The sequence below is a fragment of the Hippocampus guttulatus genome, chromosome 14, assembly GCF_054856545.1.
Source record: "Hippocampus guttulatus isolate MCC_2025c chromosome 14, RoL_Hgut_1.0, whole genome shotgun sequence".
NCBI classification, from domain to species: Eukaryota; Metazoa; Chordata; class Actinopteri; order Syngnathiformes; family Syngnathidae; genus Hippocampus; species Hippocampus guttulatus.
The window spans coordinates 11,394,030-11,412,766 of record NC_141274.1 but is presented as its reverse complement, the minus strand read 5'-3'; the positions used below and the strand labels follow the sequence as shown (position 1 = coordinate 11,412,766).

Sequence of the window (18,737 nt, the reverse complement as noted above, 5' to 3'; positions counted from 1 at the left end):
TTATGCACAATTTCTTTTAGTTTATCTGTTCCAATCATTTTACTCACCCTAAAAATGTGTTGTTTTGTCATAAATAATCAAGATAAATAAAAGATGAAATCTTGATTTGACTCATCTTTCGATGTCAGACCCAAATATTTTTAGTTGACAGAAAAGAAGGAAAAAAAAGGAATTGGCCTCTGCTCGTTTCAATTCTTTTTGGCGCGGAGTCTGTGTGGTCAAATAGAACTCGCCGATACAAAAATGTCTCATTAGGATTCCCTTCCCATTAAAATGGAATGCAGACAAAATTTGGCAGTAGTTGTCCTTTTAGTTTTCATGTTGCGAACCAACGGTCACTTTGTTTGGTCTTGCCTTTATGGGGTGTCATTGGCATCACTCACCAGCATTCAGAGTAGTGGCCGCAGAAAAAGGGAATCTGGAGCCAAAGCTTCTCCGGGGCGCAGTCGGAGCCGCCGGCTGATACACATTCATCAAATGTCTGAAACGGGGCAAAAAGATGAAATTAATACATTCATTGTCGGTCTCATGAATATGTGCAGGTTTGTCTTTGTTGGACTGAGACCTTTTTGTCTCCTTGTTTCCTGCGCCTCAAGCCGGGTCGGTAGTCATCTCCGAAACGCAAAAAGTAGTAATAGGAAACCAGCCTTTCAATGGGGTCTCTGATCACGTTTATGTAGATTGGCTTGATCTTCACCCCGAACCTGAAAAAGTGACTCTATTGGGTTAAAATTTGATTTTGAAAAATGGAACACACGGTGGCGATGTATTCTGGGCTTATTAATAAAAAAATACATTCAATCTAAATAAAGAGTGATCAACCATTTTAAATACTTTACATGGATTTACTTTAATTTGTGTTCATTTATCTCACTGACTAATTGGTTCATTGATTTATGATCATATATTATAATAAATTACAAAAATATCAGTGAATGATTTTATTTACTAAAATAATTGCACAATTCATCACAAATTCTTTCTACATTATACAATACAAAATTCCATCAAATACACGATGACGTTATATTACGTTATAAAAATTATTTTACATCGTTAACACACCCATTTAAAAACTATAATAAGGAACATATTGACTTATTCACACTATTTATTTTGCCTGCTATAAAATCTGAATTTGTGCGGCTCAGTAGAGAATATCTTATGTTGCCTTGCTTATCTGCCAGTTGAAAAAAAAAAATCCACTTGTGCCCTTGAGCACCAAAGTTTCCCTCCCCTGTGCAGTTACAGAGCGCTTGATCACCACAAGGAGGAGTCAAGTGCACACGTTCTTACTTGGTGAAGTCCAGGAAGGAGATGTGGCCGTGGTAGAAAGCTGGCTTCATCTCTCTCCATTCTGTCACATTTTTCACAAACCGCACCTGAACCAAGAAAAATGCAACTATCAGTTGAGAAACCTTCTTTTTCCTGTTTTTATTTATATTGCACACAACATCCCAAGCACCTCGGAATTCGGCTTTGTGCTTAAGTGCAGAGTGTGAGTACTTAGAAAAAGGCAATAGATGATGACCTGGTCCTGTATGGACATGATGGGATTGTTCTTGGTGGTGTTGATGTGCAGGACGTGGTAGTGGTTCTTCCCGCATAGGTCGTAGGCGATGTTGGTGAAGGAAGTGCTCGCCGTCTTGGGAACGCGGTTGTAGATGATGACCACGTCGTCGTCGCTCTCGGACACAGACGCCCACGAGGAGTCCCGCTCCCGCAAGCCGTCTTGGGTGTGTCGCTGCTCGATCTCCCGTACCTCGTGCCGAGCAATGGCCCGCTCTGGAAGGATGACACAAATACAGAAAAAAAAGTCACAAAAAGATAGACATTAGTAAGTGCCTTTGGAATGATGTAGATTTCTGCATTCATAAACCATGTGTAACTTGACGACCTGCTAAATTGCCTCTGGATGCCACAAGATGGCGCCGAGTTTGCAGAGGCCACAAGATGGCGCCGAGTTTGCACTACTCCTTTTTGTACAAGGCAGACCGCGGGTGAGTTTGTCGCAAATCACGGTTGTGGAGGGGACACGGTCAGTGAAAACAGACAATGGATAAAATACATGACTGTATTTTTAGTACTTTGTAAACAAATAATGACAATTCAATCGAAATTGGATCATTTCTCAGAGTGCACCTGATGATCTGTATGCGAGAGTGAATTTGTGCAGTTCATTTAAAGTTGTGTTTTTAAAAATATATTAAACATGAAACAAATTAGTTTCATTTTCAAATGTAACTGTACAGGGTTCCATTCCTCACTTGAGTAAAACCTGGTGTTTTAACGTGGCGGAGTTAACTTCTATAGCCACTGAACCATTTCCTTTTCTTTCCCCTCGTCAAACCAGATGCGGTTCGTTCTTATTTTAGTTTGAATATCTCATTCGAACAGTGTAGGTTAGTTTGCCTTGATTTACTCCGCCAGGATTTATCTACTGGGGTTGGGAAGAAATGATAAAAAGCTGCGAGACGAGAGCCGGAGGTGACAGGCCGAGGGTGAGAGGTTGGCAGTTTGACTGGAAGGTGACAGTTATTTGAAAGCTAGCGGACGTAGGACGGCACATCAATTCACTGCAAATGAGCAGGGTGGAAGGTTGGTGTGTGTGTAAACTGGAGTAGTGTGAAAAGATGGCACACAAAAGCGGGCTCTTGCCTTTGTTGCCTGCAGGCATCTCTTCATCTGAATTCATGGCAGACTGACTGCTGTTGACAATGCTCAGAGAAGCTTGCAGGAAGGACGACTGAGAGGATTGTGCGTGCACGCACGTGTGTGTGTGAGAGAGAGTGCGAGAGATCGAGAGAGAAGAGGCAGCACGTTACGGGAGCCCCTAGTATCCGTGGGAGCTCATAGCTGTCACAGCCGTGCCACCTTGATATCAGAGGTCCTCTAACTTCTTGGGTCCTTGAATTTCTGACAGGCAAGAAATTTTTTTTCAATAAAAAAAAAGCAACTTTTTAAAAAAATAAATTCCACAATGTTGACATTTTTTGGTACTTCCTCGTATATTTGCAGTTCATTTCTGAAACACCCGAAGATGCCACAAAAACCCCGGCTAAAAAGCGAAGTCGTAATTGGTGTAAAGGAAGTGCAATTGAAGTGATACTGTGTCTGTTTTCAAATGAAGGCAGTAAAGGTCTTTTGACACGGCACTTTGTTTTTTGTGGCATACATCGTGAGATAGGATGCTGGATGGCGTAGGACAACAGTGGCCCAGTGCGAGCTTGCCCATATTTGGCACTGCTTGCTAAGCAACTGAACAGGAAGTGGCCCGGTTCCTTTTTATGCTGCTTTGGAGATAAAGCCGGTTGCAGTTGACAATATGTATTTGTCACTGTTACAACAGAAAGGCTTTGTTAATAACGCGGGAGATGAGGAGACGTGGCATAAGTGAAGCATGTTTGTCTATGCTATATTTTATTTTAAGCTATAATTTTTTTAATTTTTAAACATGTTAAATTCAAACCTTTCAACCACTTTCCAGCAATCTGATACATTCCGTCAATGTGCCTTACGTCAGTTGTCTTGTGACCTAAAGCTCAGGACACCGGGATGCCGCATGTATTACTCCTCCATTTTCTCAGCAAATAATGGAAGATAAGTGCCCACCACCTCAGAGAAAAATTCAAGTCTTAGGTGAATTTGGAAATGCCCAACTACGACGATGTGGCCGTTCACTGTACTCAAGTGAAGGACAGATAGCTGAAAAATTCATTGCTGTAAAAAAAAAATATATATATATATACACACACACACACAGTAAGGGCGGCCCGGTAGTCCAGTGGTTAGCACGTCGGCTTCACAGTGCAGAGGTACCGGGTTCAATTCCAGCTCCGGCCTCCCTGTGTGGAGTTTGCATGTTCTCCCCGGGCCTGCGTGGGTTTTCTCCGGGTGCTCCGGTTTCCTCCCACATTCCAAAAACATGCATGGCAGGCTGATTGGACGCTCTAAATTGTCCCTAGGTGTGGTTTTGGGCGTGAATGGTTGTTCGTCTCTGTGCCCTGCGATTGGCTGGCAACTGATTCAGGGTGTCCCCGCCTACTGCCCGAAGACGGCTGGGATAGGCTCCAGCACCCCCCGCGACCCTAGTGAGGATCAAGCGGTTCGGAAATGGATGGATGGATGGATATATACAGTATACTGTATATATATACACTGTATATTTTTTTAAATCCATATTTGTACCTAGCCTACTTCCTACGACTGAACAAATATCACCCTTTCCCCTTGTCTTCCACCTGCCTGTGCAGCTATATATGCTGCCCCAGATCAAAGTTGTATTTAGTTACAGATGGAGCCGCATTGCTCCCGTGTCTGGCGCACGCGTGGAATTGCGGCAGGTGGCCACAAAATGGTGTCTGGCAGAAGGTAACAATTGTAATGGACTCGCTCATTCACACGGCAGCCAACATCGGTAGCAGTGACAACAAACACTTGCGATGGTTGAACTTTACGACCTGGGGCTCACATGTCCTTTCTAGGATTCTTTTTATGAGCGGGGTGCTAGGAAAACTGGCTGTGCTATTCAAAAGAATCGCGGTGAGTCAAAGCTGCGACAATGTGGGCCATAAATATTAGATGGCAGTCGAGCACCAGGCATCTCAAGGCTTTTAAGTGGAATAACATTAAAACGCTTTGATAGCGTGTTGGCTTCACATTCATCATCATGTGAAGCCTGTGGAGAAGTCTTAGCATTTTTTTTCCCCGATGGCCAGCAAAAAGGGAAACCCTGCACTGCAAAATCTAATCAAGATCAAATATCTCAAATCAAGGCAAACTCTGCTTGTAAGCGATTTTGTTTTTGAATAAGAGCATTTCACTTGCTTCAAGCACTTAGTTCTTTCAATTTTTTTAGAAGCTATTTAGACTTTTAAGGAGATGTTATTGGTTATGAATATGCTTAGGTTAAAATAACACAAACCGCAATTCTATAAGTGTACGTTTTCCAACGGGTAGGCCTGGAAGAGGGTCTCACCCAGCTTGTCTTATTCTGGTTCATAAAGTACTATAAAGATTCCTGTGGATGACAGCGTTGCATCGCTTTGGATTTCAGATCAGCACAGCTTTTGAGTAGAAGATTAGGGTGTGATTCATAGGTTGTAACATTGATTATGAGGGCGATACAAACTGCTGCAACTATGTGTTCAGAAATGTCTGGCATCATATGAATCAATGCAAAAATGTTGCTTAAAATTTTTACGACGATATAAATCCATGTGCTGGACAAATTTGTATTCAGCCTCATTGTATTGTATCACGAGGGGAATGTTCACATTCATTAGATGCATAATGAATTGGATTTTGTTTCATTCTGACTGCTGGTCTTGATTGACAAACAGGTGACCATGCATATTAACACTAACTTAGCCTTTTGGAAGGCTCAGGGGTGCTTAGGGGGCCTCCAGACTTTTCTGAAGAACAATTACAAAAGCTCGGGGGGGCAATCGTGTCCCTACCAACAACGTCCAAACTATGCTAAGAGGCCCACGAAAGCTCTCGCTAAAGACACCGTGTGTTTTTTGCCAAATTTCCAAACAGTCCACGGGAACAAAGACTGCCTCCTCAGGCTTTGTAGAAGACGCCCCATTCATTACTCGACGACTTGGCACAAACCTCCATATCAGGGGGTTGCACACATACACACAAAAACGAGCTTAGCGCTCCCATCTGAGGTCATTTAATTAGAGGACAAAAGCCCGAATTACTATGGCCACACAGCGGGCCTCCTTTCATGGCACTTTTCTGCCACTTCCTCCCCTCGAGCCGTCTCTGTGCATTAAAAGCCAATTATGAAGCGTGAATCCAACACGGGTCTTAAACACTGTGACAAGTACAAGCCTATTACCCTGCCGGTTTTCATTCTCACCCGCCGACAGCAGCGAGACAGAGTGCTTGTGGTCGAACATATTTACTGAGGCCATTTCGCAGCCGATTAGAGACAACCATTTGGAGTCATCATTCATATTTTGCCACCGGATGTGGAAAAAAAAAAAAAAGGGATGGTCCCGTCATGTACTATCGCTGTTGCGTCACTCGTGATGGGATACTAAAAGTGAGGGAGACGGGATGATGCTTGAACTAAGCAGATCATAAATCCATCATGGCCGCCTCTTTGCCTCAACCCAGGGGAGGGTTAGCCACTTGAACCGAGGCCTTGGGTTAGGTGGGTAATAGAGATTGGCTATCAGCGCACTGACTGAGGTGCACAGCTTTTGCCGTTCTGCTCGGATGCCGCTGGATTGCAAAATCAATGACGGATGACGGAGAGAAGTCCCGGCCGGCCGTCTGGTGGCTTTATCCCCCCCAAAAATGCAGTTCATCGACTGCTGCTGTGGATCCCTCCGCACAAGCTTGAACGGTTATACGACAGGCAAGATAAAAAATTGGGATAAACGTTTATTGTTTAAGTTACTGTCATGAGGGGTTTGGTCATAAGAAAATTCTTACAGTATCACTCTTATTTATGACAAATGAGAATTTGAAAATTTGGTCGAGATTTTAGCAAGCATCATGATAGTTGCCATGTTTGATGCCATGTTTGATTTGCTTTCGCGGGCCACATAAAATAATGAGGCGGGCCAGATCTGGCCCCCGGGCCTTAAGTTTGATACCTGCGGGTTAGATGAACCACAATATAGTGAGAGAGCACTTTCCTATGTAAAAATCGACTGGCTGACTTCATCAAAAAATGACTTTTTCCTGTTGACAGAGGATGATGCGGCATGCTACGACCGAGGCCGTTTTGGTGGAGAACGCATTCCTCCATCTTCGGTAATAGCAGAGACAAAGCTGGTCCTGTCAGAGCCGACAGACAACATCCTTTGAGTGTTCAAGTGGTTGCCGGTTCGGGCCTGTTACTCATTTGAGGGTCATGGAGGACAAAGATGCTACTGTGCACATTTTTGTAATGGGCTGTTTTTCGTGAGAAGACTCCAAAGATGGATGGTTGAGCTAAGTTGCTGTGCACAGTTCATGAACTACAGCCCCACAAAATGCTGCATTGATGAATTTGCGAATGCTAAACTATGAATATGCAGGGGCTCGCTGTACTGTAATGCCCTCACACGTGGGCAAGGAGAACCGCGGCCACAATGCGCTCGCAGCTGTTTATTGAATGGGACAAAATAAGAACACTCTCTAGGCCACGCCCCTTAAATGTCATTTAAATGTGGAAAATCGATTTGACAGAGGAGTGAAGTGAGTTACGATCTTGGTGGTAGTACCATTCAACTCCCAAATCGAGGTACTGTATTCAGGATGAACCACGAGCGGTTGCACCAAAGGGCACGCTAAGTACGAGCCAGGCACATGCGGACCATCAATAATTGCTGGTGCAAATTCAAGACATGCTTCTTGACTCATGATAAGAATCCCGGTGAGGCGGCGGAGATGATAATCATCGCGGTTACAACTGCCACACTCGCCTTGAATACATCTTGTGTGCCATTCAAGCCAGCACTGCTGTCTGAAAAGGTGATAGTGTTTGGGAAAACAGAAAGAGTGTGTGCTTGTGTGTATATGTGTGTGTGTGTGTGTGTGTGTGTGTGTGTGTGTGTGTCCTCAAATTCCAGGCCGCAAGTTGACGTGACGGGAAGAGAAGAAGGCCACATTGAGCCTTGCTCATGAGAAACAAGATGAGATTATGAAGCAATTTACACAGATGGCAGATTCTATCGCTCCCCGGGCTCGCTAAGTAAAGGCGGGCGCGACAGGTTGCGAGGCAGGACGGGCTCAATGCAACGCTGCCAGAGACTCGCCGTGACTAAGCGGCAGAATTTAGCCAGCACTTTCGGGAGACATTTGCGCTTCAAAGGATGGGGAAACGATCAGGCTAACTCCCGTTGAGTGATGAGCTATTAGATGGAGGCGGAAGCGACGGTATTGTCACAGCCTGGAGCATCCTCGCACTTGAAGAGGAAGAACCAAAGAAAACATTGAGGGGAGTTGGGGGGGGTTGCTACTTTGGAATTTAATAGGGACTTCATCTGCCTTTTAATACTACTAACTATCACATCATAGTGATGTTGGAACTATCAACACTGTACAAAAACACAAATAGGAGAGGCAAACAAAAGAACACAAGCCGAAGTTGAGCTGGTGGAAGTAAAACGTCAGACAAAACCTACCCTAAAAAAAAACCAACAACTAAAAAATGTAACTCCCGTCGATATTGCATTTTAAAAGACGCTCAGCTAAAATATGGGGATGGAAAACGACATTCATTTACGAACATGACACAATGTTCTTACCCTGATAGCATGTCATGCCTATGTCATTTTTGAAGGTTTTTGATCAACAAGAAAAATGATCACTAATGTATTATAGCTATGGGATCATTTTTTTACTTCTCTTTTTGAAGAAAGATCATTCCGAGAAGTTGTTGCAATGAAATAACATCAGAGACTTATAACTGAGATAATAAACCCTACATCGCCCCCCCACCCCCACTAGCTTCTTAATTGATACTAACGTCACCAAAAATTGGGCTGTCTGCTTTCGTCTTTGAACATTCCAAATAGCATTTAGCTTGTAAATGTAGGTCAGCACTTCTGACGGTGTTGAGGACAGCAAGAGAAGACAAATGAAACACGCTGTAAAGCAGTTGTCATCTTTCATCGCGGCTCCGCTTTCCTCTAAATAAACATTATTTGCAGAATAACTGCGGTAGTAAGGTACACCCCTCCCCTCACCTCCTACCATAATGTATGTGATGTTCCCTCTTCATTGGCTGCCTCTCAGCCCAGTAAGACATGATTAATAATGCATCCGCAGGAGTCAGGGGGAAAACACGGCACTCTTTTAGAACGAGCAGACACCGGCTATTCATTGAGTTAATGATGAGCGGGAGAGACGGGCTACCGCGGCGGAGAATGGACACGCGGCAGAATGAGAATCCACTTGTAGAGAACACGGTCACAACAATAGCACTTCACCGGTGATCATGGCCTCATCTCTTGCCGTCTCGCTTTTGGCCTCTTTTCAGATTGAATATCGCCGGTGCAGCCTTCTCATAAAGGTGCTGCGGAGTGTGTTTAGCCCGTAGCACTAATACAGGATCAATTTGCACTCCCAAGGCGCTAATTGGCTGAACCGAGGCCTCCTTTTCCATTAACTCAAACCGATGTGGGGTCATTGTGGGTATTATTATAACCGTACTGTTCATAACAATTATAATCATTTATTTAGGAATTACAGATTACAATATCCTGGAAAAATAAATAAATCGTGTTACCAATACATCGGGTTTTGAGATATGTTCATCTTTTTGTTTTCAAGTTTGATCTAATAAAAGCCTGCGCAATATGGATTTTACCATGCCTCGTCATTTATAGCTAGGACGTTTCACCCCAACATTTTAGCTGTCTGTCTGTCTAGCTAGCTAGCTAGTTAGTTATCTAAGAACAATTTGGAGAAAAGCGTTCTTCTGAGCTGTTTTCCTGATAGAACAGTAGTTAAGTGTCCCAATACTTTTAGCCAGAGAGCATAATTTTCATATTCAAGACTTGAGAGGATCAGTCTTGCCAATTCCTAAGCAAGATTATTTTACGCATAGACCGCCAAATGGAGATTGTCGTAATATTGATCCAGGGACAGAGCCAATATAATCCGAATTAGTTTATGGAAGAAAAAAAAACAGCTCTGGCTACGAGTGGCTTCAGTGGTGGAACAGAAATCGATGGAAGGCAGAAAAAAAAATTGTAATACAAACAAGTGGGTGGAGGCGGGGCAAAGGGCCACCTCAATCATGGGAGTGGAGGGGACAAAACATTGCCATCGAGGATCTGGAGTAGAAGTGTTACAGAAAACAGCTTTCAGGCACTTATTGGACGAACCTGGGTAAAGTGGAACGTTTCGATCTTTCTGGTGAAATCGCTCAAGGGAAAAAAAGCTTCAGGCCTGCTTTCATTATTTCATCTCGTGTGAGAGTTTGTCATTTTCTCTCGTCGTGCCCTGAAAAGGTGTCTGCATGTGTGGCCGTGACAATTCAAATTGTCTCTTTCATGTCCATCCCAACACCCCTTTTCTCCAGTCGCAACTCCTTTGGGAGTATGCATCTTATTTTGGAATCCCGTAGACAGGATGTTTTTAGATACTCATCCATTGAGCTGAGTCAAACACAAGAAGTTCAACATGTTACGAGTCTTGAGCCGTCGCTTGGTCCATTTCTGGCTTTGGACGTCAATTCCCGTCAACAGCGTACTGTGAATACTGTATTACAAACCAAGATGTTGACAACTACTGATCCCACGGGAGCTCCATGAGAGCGTTGTCATTTGGGGAAGTTGATATCAGACGCGGCTTTATCTCCATGAGGAGCTGATTGAGGTGGAAGAGGGGAGGAGAAAAAGCAAACTCGGCAGGGAGGAAATGTGGGAACAGACACCTGCTGTCGCGTGTTTACAACAGCGAGCCTCATCATCTGTCAAAAAGCCGCAGGCTTCGACGGCACGGTGTGAGTTTCACCGAGTTCAAAATTGATCCTGTAGCTTTGGCCTTCATTAAAAACGGACTGTGGAGATTCAGCATGTGTTTTCGAAAAAAGCTAGTAAAAACAGGAACGTTTTCATAAACAAACTGAAAACACAGGAGAGTGACCCCCGTCCATTGCCGGGTTGCTATTCGCCAATTCACTGACCATCCGAGTCAGATCGATGTTTTATTTTGAATATTAGGCAACCAAAACAAAAAGTCATGAAGTTGACTGAACTAACATAAAGTTCATTTGAAATGTCAGTGTTTCCCTGACCACAGGATAGAACTGAACCTTGGCTAACAAGTTCAATAGAGTCCGTGACCATGCTTGTGACTGCAGTTATTTATTTCTCAAGTAAACTTTTCCCACTCAATTGAATGAAACTGCCATTAACGTGTTCCAGCGTCCCTCAAATAATAAAATTTATTTGAACGAAAGCTCTCCAGCACAGTATTTTACTGTAAAAAAACACTCAATTTAATAGTTTTTCACAAATCGATACCATTGGTCACTCCACATGTGAGTCTGTCGTTAATTATTGGCCAAAGGGTTGATGATGGCTTGCACGTTTTGATGATGCAATCCTAATGGATGAACAAACGCTGTTTATTGGGATTCCTGAAAAATGACCAAGTCAGCGAAGTCAGAATAGACATCATTAAAAAAAAAAAAAGCGATCTCTTGTCAGTAAAATTTTTGCTCGAAATATAGAGAAAAACGATGAATCTTGAAACAATTTTATCATGTCAAAAAATAAAAAATAAAAAATTCAAAAACACCGTGTCAGCCGAAAAAAAGAGGAAGGGAAAAATTCACTTCAGCACTGAAGATCCAGTCTCACCCCTGGCATCTTTTTCTCACGTTCTACGACAACTATATATTTTTTCAACTATCAGCTGTCACTCTAGCTTTCCGCCATGTGCGTGCCGTAAATGCAGGCCTGTGGGATTTTGGTGCAAGGTGAGAGGAGTCCAATGTTGTAGAGGACGGTTAGCTTAGTGAGCTGCCACCTCGGGCCAAAAGTGACATCAGCAAGATGATTGAGGGAGAAGTTGATGGTGGTGGGGAGGAAAGGGGGCGTGCGTCGAGTTGGGGCGATGCCAGCTAAGAGCAGTGACGGCTACTATTAGAGAGAGGGTGTCGCAGAAGGGTGGGGGAGGCAAGCTGTCCGTAACACTCTGATTAGCCTGTCCGTCATCCTGCTGCAGGAGCCGGCGAATGCAGCAGAAGTGCACTTGCTGCATTGTGCACCACATTGCACAAAAGCACACGCCCCGCTAGACAAAGAGCGGGCCAGTGACCGTAAATCATCCGTGTCAAACTTGTTTTCATCGCGAGCCACAGCATAGGTAAGGATACCCTCAGGGGGTCAGTTACAGCAGTGAAGTCAAATACAGTGTTCCCCTGCTATATTGCGGTCCATTTTTTACGCCCACGTGATCGTTTTTAATGTGTTTTTTTTTTTAAACAGTGTACTTGTACTTGCTTTTCAGCTGTTTATTGAACACCAGGAGAACGTCAAAACACATGAAACCAATATAGGCAGGAGCTGCTGTTAGCCACAGCTCACAACCAGATACTCACACACAGATTCGCCGATGTCACATGCCACCCCACTGGACCCCGCCTCTTCTAGGCACACACAGACACTACGATACAGTTCATATAGTATTTTCTTATTATCTTTTTCATTCTTTAAAGTTTCTTTTTGTGTATTCAAATATGTTCACAGTGACAGTGTGTTTAATATGATTAAATGTGTTATTGGCTTGCGGGATGTGAAAAAGGATATACAGTTGAGCCTTGCCATTCGCAGGCGATAGGGGCCGGGCTGGCCTGCAAACAGCAAAAATCCGTGTATAACTGATGCAGTTAGGGTGACATTTCACATTGGGTAGAGTAAGGGAAAAAAACCAAAAATGTAACTGCTCTTAAAATTAAAACCAAATTTAAAAATGAGATCTTTTCTTTTTAGAAAAAAAGTCAACGTCCGTATTTTTGTGAGATATTTTTAAAGACATTAACAGACCAGTGCAACAGTTACAGTCTGACCAATCTAAATTATTATGCTATAAAAACATTATTAATGTCTTTTTTTAATGCTTTATCTTGATCTGAACAGCCATGGAGAGACTATTTAAATGCCTCTGGAAGTTACATTTACACTGGACTATTTAGTTGTTTGTTTTTTTTAACATGTGGCTAGCTGTAGCGTCTGCTAGCCAGTAGCTTAGCTGCATGGTAGTTGTTCATAGAGGTGGGAACCCCTCTTACCTAATATCTTCTACATGGGAACCATAATAATCATCCCATCATGTTCCACAACTGCCCCTGCATTTGGTTATGAATTTTATGTCTAGTTTTAACCCTAACAGAAGTCAAGTAAAAATTGAGGTTGATTTTGGAATACACATAAAACGCAAAGGATGGCCGGTGGATCGTTAGTTCGACACCAGCGCCGTGACTCCTCAGCTCGCCGAATCAAAGCCAGCTTCTAACAAAAACTGCAGGAGCCAGACGTGACCGTTAACCCGCCGTCGTGTCGCAGATCCGTCGGCCACAGCGACGCCCATCGCCACGGTGGGCTCCCCTCCATTAGCAGCTCCACTGGTATGTTTCAGAAGAGTGACAGAGCTAATCTGGGCGACTGGCTGCTTAAAGTAGCAAATGTCAACATGCAGAGAGGAAGCAAATGACTCGTGCCGGCTTTACAGCCCTCGAGGAAGACGTGAGGTGTCACGCAGAGGTCAAAGCAAACTGAAGCAATGGAGTCTTGCGATATTAGCGACTAGAGAAAACTGAAAGTGCAGCTGCAGAAAGTAAGGGTGAATCAGTTTGAATCAGAGGGTGAAACAGTTTGAAGTGGTTGAGATACTTGGAATGAGGGGGTTAATATTTATCATCTCCCTTCAATTTTGGAATTGATTTGCCGAAACGTAGGAATTGTGTTCAAAAGTTGTGTCATGAATGAGCTGAACAGTTGGAAGTTGGAATGCTCCTCATTGGTTGTGAAATGTGGAAGGAGCCAATGAAGATTTAAAATAGCTCTTCATTTGGGAATTTTGGGGAGCTTGAACAGTGAGGAGGTGGAATGGTTTGAATCCGTTGAGAAATGTGGGAGGAGGAGATAAACGTCAAAGTCAAATATCCCGTCCATTTGGGAATTTTATTGTGCAAATGTGGCAATTTGGAGAATGTGATCGTTTCATATATGTCTTGAATGAACTCAATCAAGTTTCAAGTTGGCATGGTTCGAATCAGATGAGAAATGTGGAAATATGTCAAACTGATTTTGTAAATTGACTGTGGCTCTCCTTTCCTAAATGCAAGTGCATATATATGATGTCTTGTAGTATACGTTGATGCTCGGTGACATTTTTTTTGTTTGATGGTGTGTCATCACATTTTTCTAATGTAAAATGTGCCTTGGCTCAATAACGGTTGGGGGGTGGGGGGGGACACTTTTTTGTTGTATTTTTTTTTAAATCACAGGGCTCACTGGAGGCAGCAATGCCTGACCAATTTTCTTTTCCAGAAAATTTCTGCCTCAGGTCTGATGGCGTGACGACGGTAGCCAGCATAACGAAGTCCAATTCCAACCCAAGCCCTTGCCCAGCGGACTGTGACCAAAAAAAAAAAAAAAAAAAGCTTTCTCGTCTTGTGTTGCCTCTACGGACGGTCACTGCACTGAATTTACACACAACTCATCGCAAGGAGGACACAAGATGCGCAGTTCCACGCAAGAGAATGGAAATTGTCTTTCATTGTGGCAGAAGAGTGAAAGGAGTTTAAAAAGCGCCCATGGCGAGGAAGAAAGCCACAAGAGTTTTGACGAAGCCACGCGGGGGCAAGAGTCATCTGTTCTCATTACAAGTTTAGAAAGGTCAGAGGGTGATGGCTTCATAAGCAATGACTCATTTCCCACAACTCCCGAAATATCAAGAATATACAAACGCATTCTTAGACATGGTGAAATGTGGTGACTATACGTATTGTCTTTGTCATTGGAGCTGTACCGCATTGCCATTTGTTGCCGTTATCTTCAGAGTATTTTCCAACAAAGCGATAAATTCTCTGAACAGAAAGTATAAGCAGAAACATTTTCACATTTTTCTTTTGCTGGACAAAAAAAGGAGCAGGGTGGAAGGCAAGTGGCGCTCAACGTGGCTCATGACATGCTGCTCATTTGAACGTGATTTATCCACAAGTCGAAAATTTTTGACCTGAGGTATGTGCACCCAAACTGTGGATGCTTCGCCTTGCCTGAGCCTATACAAGTGTAGATTAGGAATCAAGAGCATGGAACAGATGTAGTTATGAACTTAATTTATATTCATGTATTCACACTTATGTACGTGAGAGATGAAATTAGAAAACAAAAGCAAAACTTGTAAATAATGTTATTTCGGTTTGCGTTTTCTATAAGCTTTGGGGAGTGGGGGGGTCAACGAAAATGGAAGTTGAGACTGGTATCAAGCTGCTGTCGGCCACAACTCGCACCTTGACACTCACGCGCAGACAAAACTGTTCTGATGTCACTCATAAGACCACGCCCCTTAAAGGCACACGTCGAAGACAAATACTGCAGTAGATACAGTAATTAGATAGAATTAAAAGACTAGTTTATTGCTTAACATTCATTATAATTGATTGTTTTAAAAAAATACATTTGACTTTATTAGAAATAATGCCATTTCAGTTCATTTCTATGAACTTGAAGTCCAGATGACAGGTTATGCCCCAAAACAAACTTTTGTGTCCCCTTCTTAGCTACTGCACTGCAGCACTGACTTGTGTGAATCTTTTTCCAAGCCGTGCTAAGCTTCAAAATAAAGTGCCTGACCCCGAGTTAGTATTAAAGCAAGCACAAGACCCGCAGTAAGTGGCCACCGAGCATGCTGTTCGTCGCCGCAAAGTCAGTCTGTGTTGGCGACGAGGTAGCTGAGAAGCAGCCGCAGAGGACTACTGTCAGAATAATGGATGACGCCCACAGCAGGAGGCACAACTGCATGGCGGCGTCATTGTAATGCAGGAGACTCCTCGGCCAAACCTCGGGAGCGTGATTAGCTCGGAAGCAAATTGCTGCTTGTCTGCCCTGCGGGGAAGGCTATAATGGGTGGAAATGGTGCAACCTGCGTGGCCGCCAACCGGACCGCACGCTGGGAACAGCGAAAAAATGGGTCGTTGCAACCCGGGCGGATTTTTTGATCCTGAATTGATGCCGATAGCCATCAGACTCGATTGCGATATTTGTTCCATGAAATATAACAATACCCAAAGGCGATTCTTTATCCTCTGCAAAGAGCAAAAACCGTGTTTTTTTAAACATTTTTTATCTTGAGGGGAAGTTGGGACGGATTCATTGCATTTCCATTCATTACAATGGAGAAAGATGATTTAAGATATGAGTATCAAGGAACAAATACAGCCAGTATCTCAAGGCAACACTCTATTAGCAATGGGGCAGTTTCTTGAAACTAGACACATTTCAATTTTTTTCCCTCACAGGGCCAGTGGCTGGCCCTCATTGACATCAACCTCTGATTGGTTTGTCAAAGAAAATTTGCTGGTGGTGGGGTGGGGTTGTAGCTATTTGACAAATACTGACTCTAAACTTTGCACTGCACTTTTATACGATGGGCAGTCAGTGGGAAGGCCGTTTCCGTGCCATGTTTGTGTGCCTTGGGCATTTCAAGTTGTTCAATAGTAAACAAACTACCTTATTCTAAGTCTGCATCCAAAAAGAAAAAAAACAAGAATTCGCAATTACCATGTGATCTGTTTGGTCAATGGTTCAATGTTTAAATGATAAAAAGAGCACACCTGTGCCATGACCTGCGACAACCTTGCCCCTCAGGCAAGCTTATGGAATAATTGAAAAGCTGGCAAAAGGTACCCTGAACTGGCAGCCAAAGCTTTGGGGTGTCTGCTGTTCCTTCAAATCCGCCACAGTGGAGGCATCAGAGAGATAATCCTGCAGTGTCCCAGATCTTTATTGGGACTGACTGGACCCCTAATGGGAGGTGGGAAGGAGATTTCAACGCGGTGTCTGCTCCCTTTCAATTGGGTGTCCGTGAAATGATGACATTGATAGCGTCGATACAAAAATAACTACTAACTAAACGATCGGTCGATAATGTTCATCAACTGTTGTGCCTGACCGAAAGAGTCTCCAAACAGATTCTCCAAAAGCAGACCTCTTAGGAGCGACACTTCTGCCATCTTCTCTCCCTTCCACTCTGATCTGATATGTGATTTTGAAAGGAGATACCTGTACACCTTTTCTCTTACGCAACATACAGAAACACATACCCCCCCTTCCCACGCTTTAAACCTAACACAGCAAGCAAGTGTCATTTGCCAACATATGATACTTTTCATTAGCATAGCATAGCATTAGCAACATCAAGATGGGGCAGAGTCTGAAACCGGGGATCGAGCGCCGTGCTTTCCAACTGACAGTCATGTATATCCCCGCTGTAACTTTCTGAGATATGTTTTCATATAACCCGTGTCATCTCTGCCACAGCAGGGGAGTCATCATCTGCTTGGCGGCATGCTGTTCCGAGTCATACTCTTCGATGGCACAAGAAGTGACAAAGTGGGGCCGTTTTCTTCCCATAGAACAGCGGAAGCAGTTTTGAGTGGACTTGGAATTCCCCACTCGATCTTCAACAAGAGCAATGTAACTGCAATCCAAAGTGTCGAGATTTCTGCAACACTGCCGGTGTTCTGGGCTCATCAGAGCCGCAGATACAGCAGCCGACTGCTCTAGATTGCGGGCTGGCATGTCCAAAGAGCTGTTCCGTCGCGTGACAACACACATAAAAAAAAAGTAAAACTCTAAATTGTCCATCGGTGTGATTGAGGTTGTGACTCGTTGTGACTTGTCATTTGTCAGGGTGTACCCCGCCTACTGCCCAAAGTCAGATGGGATAATCTCCAGCATGCGCGCGACCCTCGGTGAAACAAAGCGGTTCGGAAAATGGATTGATGGATGGATAGCCATCAAACGTACTTTTTTTTTCTACTGTAGATTTGATTAAAATCAATTCTGACTCCTCCTCAATGCTTCAAAACAATTTTAATATTTCCAAGTGTTCTGTATATGTATATATTTTGCTGATGGGACAATGTAATTCACCGCATGGGATAAATAAAGATCTATCCATGTAGAGTTGATATACAAAGTATACACACCACTTTTTGACTACCAGGGTTTTGTGATTTTAAAAAATAAGACAAAGAGAAATCATGTCAAAACTTTTCCCACCATTATTATGACTTGTAAACAATAGTTGAAAAAAATATATTTTTGAGAGGGAAAGTAAAAAGAAACACCCGGGATAATAGAAGGATAAATGTGGATGTCCAGCCACTCTTATATCTCAGCTTAGAATTAACAAATCACATTCAAACTCATGTTAAATGTAAGTCAGCACATTTGTGCCACGATTTAAAGTGCCTCTGAATAACACAAAATAAAGTTTAGTTGTTCTAGTAGGCTTTTGCTGATATTTCTGTCTTCACTTCTTAGAAACAAAGCCATAGCCCGCGGAGAGCATCCTCAGAATCAGAGGAGTGCCCCTATATGTAAGTGTTTTCCCCCCGATTGATATTAAATTAATGCTGGATAAAATTAAGTGATCTATGTATCGATCGAGCGATCGTAAAAAAAAAAGAATAAAGACTAGTATGTACAGCGGAAAGAGAGCGTGCTTTCTTGAGCTGCTGCGCAAATTGCGCGCCCTTACAACCTCGTATGATAGGCGCATCTTGGTGGTACAGCACAGCACCTCGTTTTTTGTCGGGTACTTACCGAGTTTTCCTCGTGACTCCTCCAGTTTCTGAATCTGGTTCTCCAGGAAGAACATGGCCACGGCGAACGCCAGCAAAGCCAGCATCTGCAACTTAGGCGGCATCATGACTCTGAGCAGCCCCATCAAATGATCCGGAGAAGGAGTCGGTCAGTCCATGCCCAGTGAGGGGAGACAAGAGGGGGTGGGTAAGAGGAGACACCGAAGACGCGCACAGACAACCGGCGAGCACAAAGCGCCAGGGCGCGTGGATACTTAAATCTACATTTGATGCAAAATACCCAGTCTTTGTTATTCCATTATTTGCATGGCAATGTTTGAGGCTTGTGAAAGGTTTTCACGCAGCGTCTATACGTCGTCTGTACTAGAGCTCCCGGGTGTCCTGTCTTTACTTGCACGGTTCCACGGTTCACATTGTCAGTAGCACACAGACCATTGGACAG

The 18,737-nt window shown here is 43.5% G+C and overlaps 1 protein-coding gene across 2 annotated transcripts in view; it reads right to left on the bottom strand.

Annotated features, from left to right (window-relative positions):
• hs2st1a (heparan sulfate 2-O-sulfotransferase 1a) overlaps positions 1–18,737 on the bottom strand; it is a 24,344-nt gene extending 5,607 nt beyond the window's left edge. Inside the window, exons 1-6 of one of the 2 annotated variants that reach the window (XM_086128521.1) lie at positions 18,576–18,736; positions 18,297–18,406; positions 1,532–1,785; positions 1,297–1,382; positions 566–704; positions 384–481 (exon numbers count right to left, since the gene is read on the bottom strand). In XM_086128521.1, coding sequence (XP_085984647.1) covers positions 384–481; positions 566–704; positions 1,297–1,382; positions 1,532–1,785; positions 18,297–18,402 — 683 coding nt within the window. In that variant the 5' untranslated portion in view covers positions 18,403–18,406; positions 18,576–18,736. Of the gene's footprint in view, positions 1–383; positions 482–565; positions 705–1,296; positions 1,383–1,531; positions 1,786–18,296 lie in introns of both variants that reach the window. The other variant, XM_086128520.1, reaches the window with a different exon arrangement.